This window comes from Octopus bimaculoides, chromosome 5 (genome assembly GCF_046866305.1).
Source record: "Octopus bimaculoides isolate indiv1 chromosome 5, ASM4686630v1, whole genome shotgun sequence".
NCBI lineage: Eukaryota > Metazoa > Mollusca > Cephalopoda > Octopoda > Octopodidae > Octopus > Octopus bimaculoides.
Window position 1 is genome coordinate 89,791,148 of NC_142932.1, and position 12,809 is coordinate 89,803,956.

At 35.8% G+C, this 12,809-nt stretch overlaps 1 protein-coding gene across 2 annotated transcripts; it reads left to right on the plus strand.

Annotated features, from left to right (window-relative positions):
* The first annotated feature begins 495 nt into the window (after positions 1-495).
* Positions 496-11,516, plus strand: LOC106879860 (leukocyte receptor cluster member 9). 2 transcript variants are annotated; one of them, XM_089352620.1, is made up of 3 exons: positions 496-1,475; positions 8,454-8,633; positions 9,869-11,516. In XM_089352620.1, the coding sequence occupies exons 1-3, from the start codon at positions 1,448-1,450 to the stop codon at positions 11,146-11,148; spliced, it is 1,488 nt and encodes a 495-aa protein (XP_089208746.1). In that variant the 5' UTR covers positions 496-1,447; the 3' UTR covers positions 11,149-11,516. The 2 variants fall into 2 exon arrangements, with proteins under 2 accessions (XP_089208746.1, XP_014785061.1); XM_014929575.3 differs by lacking the exon at positions 496-1,475 and adding an exon at positions 3,967-5,062.
* Positions 11,517-12,809: the final 1,293 nt, after the last annotated feature.

Sequence of the window (12,809 nt, forward strand, 5' to 3'; positions counted from 1 at the left end):
GAGGGTCTCCAGCACGCATGCACAGGATTGGAACCTTCTGAAAGGCCTGCCGAAAGGTCCCTGATGCGCATGCGCAGAAAACTAGCAGCAGCAGCAGCAGAGTTCTCTTGTATCTCGGACTCGAGATGCAGCCGCTGAACTATGCAGACGTGTCCTCAGCAGCTTCCTATTCGCCTCTGCTGCTGATCGGTATTTGACCAGCTCTGTGTAGCTGAATTTCTGTGAATAATGCCTTCACAAAGTATGATTAACTCCGACTTTGCTGCTTCCACATCAGACCTGTCTACTGATTGTCCCAAGGTGTAAATTTTTGTACATACAAAATAAAAGGATTGTTTTTATGTTCGGATGTTTTCTTGTTCCGATATTTTTCCTCTAGCATTTATGTAAGGAATTGTGTGGCACCCTTCCAGTGCCAACCAATTTTACATCTTACACTTGCTTAGAAGAGGAGAAATGCTTATCTGAACAGATAAGGGACAATTATGAGCAGGTTTCGTTCTACTGTATCTCGTCAGTATAAAAGTGTCAACTCTAACTTACTTGATCAGTTGCCAAGGATTTTTAAAGAAATAAATTCGGATGGGGAATAATTCAAATAAGCAAATGGTATGAGTTGTTGAGTGCTCTACTGAATGTTTATGTAGAAAAAAAAAATTGAAATTTCTTTCTTAGTTGGAGAAAGAAAATAAAACCTTGTGATAATTACTAGTAGCTCCCCACCCCCAAAAAGCGATAATTAATTTTAATACATGCTTCTTTGAAAGAAATCTGATTTTTGTTTGTAGGTAAGGAACAACTGTTCCACACATTACCTTATGAAATGCATTGAAAAATAAACATTTTAATTTTTAATGTTATTTCAGATGTGAGCTTCTGTGTAGTTGCTAAATTTCCCTCAATTCATACACTACTGTCTCAAGATGAGTCAGATAATGATGTAGTCTTATATGTACTATATTTGAAAAAGACGAGATGGTCGTGGATGAAATGTCTTTAACCACAGGACTACTCAATTAATGCTAATCTAGTGCTAAACTGATTTCAACCATCAATTTGAACAAAAACACGTTTTTTTCGACTTGTTGAATAGAGTCAAGGTCAAAAATTTATGAGAAGACTTGCAACTTTTACCATTACATATCCCATCGAATATCAGCAACTTTTCTAGCATTAATTATGTTTTCTTTATACCAGTTCCTTCGCTCGATAATGTGTATATAGAATTCCTTCCTCACCAAGAGTTACAAGAAGTATCTGTGGGAAATTAAGAAATTGTTCGTAGAGATAACAACAATAATATGTAGTATGTACTTTTCCCCTTTATTTTCTGCATATAAAAAAAATAAACACTTTCTGATTTAGTTGGTAGAATAATGCAGCAATAATTACACAGCACATGGTTTTAGGCTACAAGTAAGAAGAGGATAGAATTCAAACATAGCATATGATCTTAAGTTTCAGCATAATTCAAGGTAAGTTTACATAATTTTGTTTGTAAGAATATTCATTGTTATTTTCGTGTTTTACAAAACCAATTGAATAATGCGTTATGCAGTCAAATACGTGCAAGCAGATAAATGGATATCAATAAAGAGAAAAAAATCAATAACGCATGTGTTTTTAAACTGGTAGAATTCATTCTGTAAAGGACAAATCAAAGGTTAAGTTAAATGCTAGCAAGAGCAAACTCACAGCCAACTAGTCTTTCATTAATTAAAATCTTTAATAAATTAGAATAACACACGTGACAACGGTGCAAAATGACCGTAGTATTTGTTTGAGGTGGTGACAGCCGGAAATGGAAACCAAATCACTAAGTCAGTTCCAAAGCATGAATTGTTGTTACTCAAAGGTCTTCTGTTGTTTTGAATATATTCTACACGTATACAAACATCGTTTACGAACTGACAATGGAATACCGATTAGTGGACACATGAAAGTTATATACTAAATAACCAACATTGGAGCTTTTATGTTGTCACTTAACAAGCTTGATATCTTTATCAAATCTTTCTTAAACCGCATCCGTTCGACTTTATTTAATTTGAGCATCTATATATCGATGTTTATAATAAAAACGTGAATGAGAAGGGTATTCCAGACTATTTTAAATCTGGAGAGGAAAGGATTGAAAATAGTCAGTGCTACTTTGGCGTGTGTTTTACAAGGGAAACTACTTTAGGTTTCTTTTTAGTTTACTTTTCAATTTCTAAAAACCTGAAAGATATTGGCTAAAGATTTTACAATGTGATCAGCGACGAGATGAAGGCAGTTGCATTTTTACAAGAGACCAGAAGGCAGTTGCAGTTTTACAAGAAACCAGTACTAAATTCACATCATTTCTGAAGAAAAAGAAAGGTGCCACTTTGCCGTGTGATCTCCATATTGGCCCTGACGTCGTGGAATTTGTCAGTTCCTTCATTTATTTGGGCTTCACAGTCACCAAAAATGGAGACCTGACTCCGGAAATCAACTGCAGACGTAGTCTGACTGCCGGGATCATGCACTCCCCATGGAAACCCTTTTAGCGTCACGACTCTATCTCCTGGAAGACGGAGCTCTGCATCTTCAACGCGTCGGTCCTCTCCGTTTTCCTCTATGGAGCAGAAATATGGTCCCTCATGTAATGTCATCTGATAACTTCTACCTTCTTCACAGCAATATTTTCTTGGCAAATGAAACAAACTTATTTCTGGGGGCACTCTATGAAGAGTAATTTAGTGCCGAAGGACATTTAAACTGATTAAACAAATAAAATAAATTTTAGCATATACCTTTCTGTGTTGCTTTACGATATGATTTTTTTTCTTCAATTTTATTTTGTAACTCCGGAAGTATCGTAAGGCATTTATATATCTAGCTTATCTGTTATCCTATTACAAGTCGTGTGATATGCCTTTTTGTATTTCCTTGGGCTGGATAAACACAATATCGCAATATTTGCTTAAAATGAAATCTCTACCTTTATTTTGCTTTACTTTGCAACAATTTTATTCAGCAGGATATAACACTAAAGAAATATTCAAATATTTTGCAATATATATATATATATATATATATATGTATATATATATATATATATATATATATATATATATATATAACACGTCATAAATGACAGAGAAATGGTTTCATGAGATTTTATTTAACAATAAGAAAATTTAAATGTCACGACAAATTGGGTAGGGAAAGGAAAAACACCGGCACCCCAGGCTAAAGAAGGTCTTCACCACGTAAGGTGTTGCTATCTGTCTGGTGGAATATGAAAGGTTTAGTCCAGTTTGAATTTTTAAACCCAAACCAAACGATAACAAAGGAAATCTGCGAGTAGTTTGAGCGGCTAGAAGAAAAACGATTATCTTTGGTTTGAAGACGAAAGTTGTTCCTCCATCAAGATAATGCTCGGCAACGAAGATGACATTCCAAAGGTTGGAGTAGTTTGAACGATGCCCCCCCCCCCATCATATACACAGGTCATTGCCTCATCTGATTATCATTTATTACTCAGTCTTCAAAATTATTTGGACGAAAAAAAGAATTCCGTAGACGAAGTCAGAACAGTACTGGAGGAGTATTTTTCGTCACGGACAAGTGAATGTTGGAAGAGGAGCCTTCCAAATTTACCATATAGATGGAAGTGCATTGTAGAAAATGAAAGAGAGTATATTTTAGACTAAAATAGCACATTGTTTATCTTAATTTATAAAAACTAAAAGTATATAAAACTGCATTATTTATGAGGTGTGTGTTATTTTGGAATTTCCTTCTCCCAGAGAGATCTCTTGGGTCACTCACTCCCAACTGTTGGATGGGATGGCCATTGACTCTACTAAGTTCACCAGCCCTTTCACAAGCTTTGTTTTTTTATCTCGCAGGTTGTCCAATGAAAACTAATTTTTTTTAACAAGTAATTTTGGTAGGGTTGCCAGCTTAATCACCGTCGGTCTGATCATGTGACATATTGTACTGGATTACGTATTACCAGTAGCACAAAGAGTGACTCTCTCTCCTTCACACACACTCCTCTCTCTCTCTCTAAATGATTTCTAGCATAAGAACATACCCGCGAATTTGTTGGGATGTCGTAAATTATATTGATTCAATGAATAACTTTTGCTTTACGCCCACCTCCATAACCCATATAGCCTCTGTAGTCACTCTATCTGTTAAAAACATCAGCTAAATATTCCTCAACAAATGGTAATGGTTAAGTCATTTATCGCCAGCCGACTCCAATTTGCGGTTCGTGCTTGATTTTTTCCCTGGGACAAACCCTGAGATGATCCCGCACCTAAGTTGCTCCAAAGAGAACAGTTTAAGCATTTCCCAGAGATCTAGGTGCATGTTTTTGGAAACATTACGCTTTCGAATGTGATAAACAGTCCTGCAATTTCTTGTTGAACACCTGTGGTAGACTTTATCTACAACTCTTGAGTTGTAAATAAAGTCTCAGTCTTCACTGAAAATTCTATCACAACCAGAAATATTTGGTTAAATTCTTCCCGGATTGGGACTTTCCTCCATCTTGAGTATTTCCTATTCTTAAATTATTTTAAAATGCAGAAATGTTAGATAAGGCCTGTATCTATTTACACCTTGCTTTCTTTTTTTAAAGATCGGGCCAGAGCTGAGGGAAATTCTGCTATTTTAAGCATTTTGAATGACTGCATAGAGGATCTTTCCTTGCTTCACGATAATATTTTAATAGTGTGGATGCTTAACAATCGTACATGGTTACAGGTTTATGGAAAATAAAAGACAATAAACAGCGATGCTGTTTTCTGGTTGGAGAATGATATCGAATTTCGATAAGACTTTCAAGCGAGAAAAAAAAAGTCATTGGGAGTTACCTGCCTTGAATATAACTTTCATTTATTTATGATTTCGATCAATACACGAAATCGTATTATTGCGACATCGTGTGTAACGATTGAATAACAATGTGTATATATAAATAAATAAAAAACTCGGTTGCTTACCAACTCCTCTTGTAACCACATTATTAGTGTCTCGTTCCTGAACTATAACAGAAAGTGCTGCTCCCCAACGGAGATCTCAGGTAAAAAAAAAAAAAAGAGTTAAACAATATTCTTTATGGAAGTTTGTGTGTGTGTGTTATATATATATATATATATATATATATATATATTTACACTAAGAGCGCTGATAACGTCTTCGAAGTTTCGACCTGCTAGCCTTCATCGGACTGTCCGATGAGGCGAGCAAACCGAAACTTCGAAGTTTTTGTCACAACTTTTCTTGTAAAATTATGATAAATATGTACTCTGCAAAAGTATTGAGCAATCCTTTAATGTAAAATGGTTTTTATTATAACTTGACATGAAAATAAACATCAATATATACGTGTGTGTACACACATAAACATCTAAACTATTTCACACTAGTGTTATTACAGCCGAATTATTAAAGCATAGCTATTCGCAAACGGCATTATACTTTTCTCCATGCTATTAGGCTAAGTGAAGTAAAATAGGTATATGTTGAAGTGAAACTGAACTGTGGACTTAATTTGTTGAGATCTTATGTCTACAATACGGCCCACAAATGTTTTTAAGGAAATAATGCTTTCTGTTTTACTAGGCATAAATTTGATAAAATTCTAGTATTTTAAGTGTTGAGAAAAATAATATTTGTGGAAAAAAGTGAAGTGAGACGGCATCGACTCCCACCCTGTTTCTACATACTGGAACATTTCAGTTTTTGTCCCCAATTTTCTGAGAAACGTTTGAACGAATGAAGCGTAGATCGTAGGGAATTTGTTACATTTACACTTTCGTTTAATATTTTGATTGATAAGAAACATTTCAAGTGAGGAAGTGAAAAGCAATTGATGCAAGGAAAGTTGTCAAAAAGCACCGTATCAGAGGTGAAAATATAAAATGCTGTTTACCGTCTGTATCGCTTAAGAAATAATGATTCAAATTTTGGCATAAGACCAGCAATATCATGCAGGGGGAAGTGGATTTCTCCCGATCCCACTGTTCAACTAGTACTTATTTTATTCACTCCGAAAGGATGAAAGCAAAGTCGACCTCGTGGCATTTGAATTCAGAACGTCAAGCATTTTGTCCAGTTAGCTTAAGATTTTTGCCAGTTCACCGTCTTTCGCTTAAGAAATGATAATGAAAATAAATTCGAAATTAAAATAAAAATAAAAATCAGTTTTGTATGTTTATATGATTGGACTGTTGAGATCCAAGATTGCTGGCCTTGTGCCTAAATCAAAAAATATTTCTGATTTAAGTACAAGGCCAACAATTTTAGGGAGAGGGATTTGTCGATATCGTTGACTCCAGTGTTTGACTAGTACTTTATTTTATTGGCCCTGAAAGGATGAGAGGTAAAGTTGACTTCGCTGCGACTTGCATTTCGAACGTAACGACTTAGGAATATGTACCACAAAGTATTTTCTCCGACGCACTAACAGCTCTGCCAATCCTCCAAAAATCTCCCTATAGTCACACTCAGGAAATATGTGTTAACCTGAGATTATATAAAATGGCATTTGGCTAAGTGGCCTTCAAGCGAGTTGAACTTGAGATCTAGTGATTGTGAAGTGAACTGTGAATTCTTAATCGTTCAAGCATAGGAGAGTGGGGCAAAATTTGTAACCTGATTCCTTGTTATTTACTCCCTGCCTGTTTGAAATCATTACATTTCAAGTATTGCATCATCGTTTTGTATTGCTACATAATATTTAGGAGTAAAAACTGGTCAGCGTAGTTGTTGTCGAGGGAGTCTGAAATATAGTCAGGTGACAGGTTCTCTATTTTCAAGAAACTTTTCCTCAACTTTGAACCTGATTGTAATTGAGGTTGCTAATAAGTTATCTGGATAATTTTTTGGTGTTTAACAGTCAATATTCTTTTCTCTGTTGGATTCCAAGTCAAATTTTTCCCACACTAATGTCTAATTTGATAATTTTCAAGTTTCAAAAAATTGATGTCTAGAATGGGGTAAAATGAGTAATAACTAATTACAATAATTTCTTCTGTTTAACTGTATAGTGTGTAAATATATCACGAAGAGCAGGTGGTGAAGAAGCTATAGAGAATATATATATATATATATATATATATATATATATATATATATATATATATATATATATTTATTTATTTATTTAATCGAGTTTCGTTAATTTTTCCTTGATCTTTTATTTCACCTAGATATCTAAATTATTTTTTTGATCACTGATCTTTCTGATGTCTAAGGATGGATATTGATGTCTATGAGTCTGTTTTCTGAAGCGGCAAATTTACACTGTCTTGTCCTACTTATTTTTTCCCAACCAAATTTGTTTTTTGTATGCCCACAGAGAACAGCAATAATTTGCTGAAATAATGATCAGATGATGTTTAAATGCATTTAGGGAAGGCCATTTGCTTAGCTAATATAATTTTTGTAAGGTAGTGAACATTTGTAAAAATTACATTTTGTCTCGAAGTCAAAAATACAGTAAAAACACCTCATTTTGCCCCACCCACCTGTGTGCAGGAGTGGCTGTGTGGTGAATTAGCTTGGTTCTCAACCACATGGTTTTAGGCTCAGTTCCAGTGTATGGCTTCTTGGGCAAGTGTCTTCTGTTATAGACCTGGGCCAATCGGAACCATGTGAGTGGGTTTGGTAGACAAACTAAAAGCCTCTCATGATAGATAGATAGATAGTTAGATAGATAGGTAGATGTGTGTGTGTTTGAGTTGCCATGTCTTGTCTTGGTATGAGTTAAATGATATGAAGGGCATCCAGCCACAGAAAATCTTCCTCAGTAAACTCCATCCAACCCATGCAAGTATAGAAAAGTGGACGTTAAGACAATGATGATAATATATTATTTTAGCAAGGATGAAAACCTTTCTAGATAGGTTTTGGTTTTGTTATTACCTCATCAGTAAAGTGGATGAGCTGGCAGAATCATTAGCACACCAGGTAAATCACTTAGCAGTATTTCATCCATCTTTACATTCTGAGTTCAACTTTGCCTTTCATCTGTTTGAGGTTGATAAAATAAGTACCAGTTCAACACTATGGTCACTGAAATCAACTTATCCCCTCCCACGAATCAACTGGTCTTGTACCAAAATTTGAAGCCATTATTACCTCATCAATGAAGCAGACTCTTTGCTGCATATGTTCCTTGAACTATCAGTTCTTCCTCCAAAGGGGGAATTAGCTTTTAACAGTGAAGCAAAGTTCCAACATTGACATTTAGATTTCAACAAAAGTGTAAAATCACATTCTAAATTCTTGAAAATTTTTATATATTTTCACTGCCCTGTTTGTGTACATATGTGTGTTTGTGTGAATGTATGCATGTGTGTGTATATGTTTGTGACCAAATTCTTTATCAAAGCTGATAAAGAATATCTACTTTTTACTTCTTCTTTATTATGATATTTTTTTTTTTTGCTCCTCTTGTCTTTTCAAAGTGACATCCATGGCAGATGATCAAACCGGTGCAGTTCTTGGCTGTGTGGCTGAAGAAATTTCTCAGTTAAAGAAACATCATGAATCAAAGTGCAAAATAATAGAATCTGTTGGAGACTTTGCATACATTATTACTATCCAGCTCCAAATAAAGAATTTGTCACTGAAATTTCAATTAACAAGTAAGGATAACAGAAAATTTATGCAAAAAAAGTCTGTAATGAGTGTATTTTTGTCAAATGTCTTATAGTTTCATTAATGTATTTTTGTAAATATATATTTATCTTTAACAGTAAATAAACGACTCTTTCTTGCTGTAACATTTGTTTTTGGTGTCCCCCTCCTATTTCCTTCCCCTAGAACTAATATTCACCACTGACCATGCTCCTTTCCCTGTTTCTGTTCATTCCATCAGCTATATACCTACCTATAAGCATCTATAGCTCACCTCACACTCTCGTGAACTTACCTGATTCTCTGTCTATATCTCCTCACCAGTTCCTCTGTCTCCATCCTCATTACATTCACCTTCATGTACCTTGAGGGTATGTCCTGACATCCCATCGCCATCATCTTCTCTCCTTCTCCAGCTGGGACAGTCATATATCTCCTCTACAGCAAGACATCTGTTCCTATCCTTCTATCATACTCTTGCCACTCAACACCTGGGATAAGCCACCTGCCTCAGTACTACATACCCCTCGATGAAAGAGTCTTGTCTTGAGCTACTTGCCAACCTCATTATTACTGGTGACCTGAAGAAGCACCCAGTACACTTTGTAATGTGACTGGCATTAGAATAGTCATCCAACTGCAGAAACCATACTTAAAACTGACACTGGAGCTTGATGCAGTCCTCTGACTTGTGCAATCCTGTCAAACCACACCTTTGCTAGCATGGAATACAAGCACTAAATGATGATGGTGATGATATTTGTATTGTTTGTTACTCTTTTCATATTATTTGAACCTTGCCTTTTGCCTTTTTTTTTATCCTCCATATTTTTTCTCTTTCTTCTTCCTTCATCCTTGATGAAGGGCCATTTACTTTTCCTACACAACTTATTACATTGTCTTAGTCCTCTATTTGAATTTTACTTTTCTGGGGTTTTTTCACTCTATTTTGTTTGCTTGTTTATTACCTGGACAACCTTCAATCATTTTCATTTACAATATTCCTATGCTCATATATATATATATCCTCTACAGCAGGACACTTGTTCCTCTCGCTCTGTCATACTCTTGCCACTCAACACTTGGGATAAGCCACCTGCCTCAATACTACATACCCTTCAATGAAAGAGAATAAATAGAAAGTGATTAGTTGCTATTTCAGTAATCCCACAAGACATGTCCGATACTTCTATTCAATATCACTCTGTTATCTTTTTTAAAGAGTTTTCTGTTTTATTTGCAGAGCAATATCCTGATGTCGTACCTGCAATAATTCCAACATCAAACATTCTTACAAATGTTCAAAATTCACAACTATCAAAATATTTAATGGAAAAGTCTGAGGAATTTGTTGGTAACCCTATGATACAGAACTTGATTGGTGCCTGTCTTCAGTGGGTGACAGAGAATCAAAATGATATAACAGAGCCTGTCAAAGAAAAAGGTAAACCAACTGCAAAACATTCAAAGAAAAAACGAAGTTTAAAAAATGAAGAAGATAAAATTATTGATAAGAAGCCAGCAATGAAAACAGCTTCTGATGTAATTTCTAGAATTCTATGGGATGAGAACTTAAAATCTGAAGATTTTATTGTTGCTTATATGGATCGTTTTGTGGGAATTATTGAGAAATCTTTTGACAGTTTTTCTTGGGAAGATATTTCATCAGTTGATTATTATACATTGGCCATTCCAAAACACAGAATATTCTATTTTAAATACAAGACAATAAAAGTTTGGGATAAAGTTCAGCGTCTTGATTTGGTTTTTGGCTCAACAGGAAGTAAAATGACAATAACAGATATAGTATCTAATTATGAAGAACAACTGAAACATGATATGGAAGAAAATTTGGTCTTTGAATCAGATTCTCGATATGAAATGCCAAGTGACCCCAACTTTTTCTGTGATGATGAATTCTGTGCAAAAATTACACAGCCCAATTTTTTTGTGGCATTGAGAATAACTAATGAAGAAATCTTGAAAACCGTTGCATGGATGCAAGAAGATATCTTAAAGAGTAAACCAACCTACTTTGACTGTTTCATCCCACCTGTCTGTCTGCATCTAACACTATGCATGTTGCGTCTTGACCACACCCATCAAATTGCTGATGCTACAAATTTGTTAAAAAATCTACAAGAGGAATTTTCTAAAACAGTTGCTGACTGCAATCCAATTAGAATTAGAAACATTTACCATTTTTCCCACCGTGTTGTCTATGGTTGCATCAAAATCCCAGAAGAACTCACAGACCTTGTTCAGAAACTCAAATGTTACTTTTATGAAGAGAAATTGTTGACGGACATAAACAAGAATTTTGTACCCCATATGACTATAATGAAACTCACTCGTCAAGTTAGCAAGCTGACTGAATCAAATCAGATTGATCCTTCCATCTATGAACAATATATGAACTGTGATTTTGGTGAGCAGGTTGTTGACAACTTATATTTGTGTTCCACAGACAAAATCCGCCAAGAGGATGGGTTTTATATGTCAACTATCAACCTAAAATTGTAAATACGGTGGAAGATTACTTTGGTTCCATTCATATTCATTTTGTTTGCAAGTAGATTCAACAGTGATGATAACAACAAGGCTACAACTGAAACTATGATATATGTATGTATATGAATGTGTGTATGTATATATATATATGTATATATATATAAATCAGATTAATGGGAATTCAGAAATTTAAGCAATTATCTCAGCACTTCTGTAAATACTGTATCAAAGAGTACACAGAAATGTATGACAAAATGAGTATGGATCACATGTAATATGTTGTAATACTATGAATTCATTATTTATATTTATAATTTGTCTAAACCACATAGCTTTGAAATGTTTATAATGAAGGAATAAATGTAATACCAACACCTCAATTCTTAGACTTTCTATCTATTTCAAATTTTTTTTTCCTGTTTTTCTTAATGTTTTTGAAGGGTAAAGAAACTTGAGCATTATGTCTGTAAAATGACTCATCCAAATCACCTGGGATTATTCATAAACAGTGTTGATATTGGTTTGAGATTTTGGCACAAGGTCAGCAATTTCAGGGAGAGGGTAAGCAATTTTGGTGGCAAGTCAATTACTTTGACCCCAGTGCTCAACTGGTATTTATTTTATCAACCCTGAAAGGATGAAAGGCAAAGTCAACTCCAGTGGCATTTGAACTTAAAACATAAAGTTGAAAGAAATGCTGCTAAGTACTTTGCCTGGCATGCTAAAGTTCTGCCAGCTTGCTGCCTTCAAAACAAAGTTGTAATATAAAACTGCATCTGTCTTGGATAAAATATAAAATATAAATAACTTCCAGTTATTTGTTTATGACTTAGCGATGCTAAAGTGGAAAAGTGGATGTTAAATGAACAAACAACATTTATAATGTTGTTAAGACTAGAAAGAAATGCAGCTAGCATGTTTTGCTGTCATCATCATCATCATCATCATCGTTTAACGTCCGCTTTCCATGCTAGCATGGGTTGGACGATTTGACTGAGGACTGGTGAAACCGGATGGCAACACCAGGCTCCAGTCTGATTTGGCAGAGTTTCTACAGCTGGATGCCCTTCCTAACGCCAACCACTCAGAGAGTGTAGTGGGTGCTTTTACGTGTCACCCGCACGAAAACGGCCACGCTCGAAATGGTGTCTTTTATGTGCCACCCGCACAAGCCAGTCCAGGGGCACTGGCAACGATCTCGCTCGAAAATCCTACAGGAGCCAGTCAGGCGGTACTGGCAACGGCCACGCTCAAAATGGTGCATCTCATGTGCCACCCGCACAAGAACCAGTCCAGGGGCACTGGCAACGATCTTACTTGGCTTGCCGGGTCTTCTCACGCACAGCCCATTTCCAAAGGTCTCGGTCCGTAGTCATCGCCTCGGTGAGGCCCAATGTACGAAGGTCTTGCCTCACCACCTCAGCCCAGGTCTTCCTGGGCCTACCTCTTCCACGGGTTCCCTCAACTGTTAGGGTGTGGCACTTTTTCACGCAGCTATCCTCCTCCATTCTCACCACATGTCCATACCAGCGCAATCGTCTCTCTTGCACGCCACAACTGATGCTTCTAATGTTCAGCTTTTCTCTCAAGATACTTACACTCTGACGGGTATTCACATTGACATTACACATCCAACGGAGCATACTGGCTTCATTCCTTGCGAGCTTACGTAT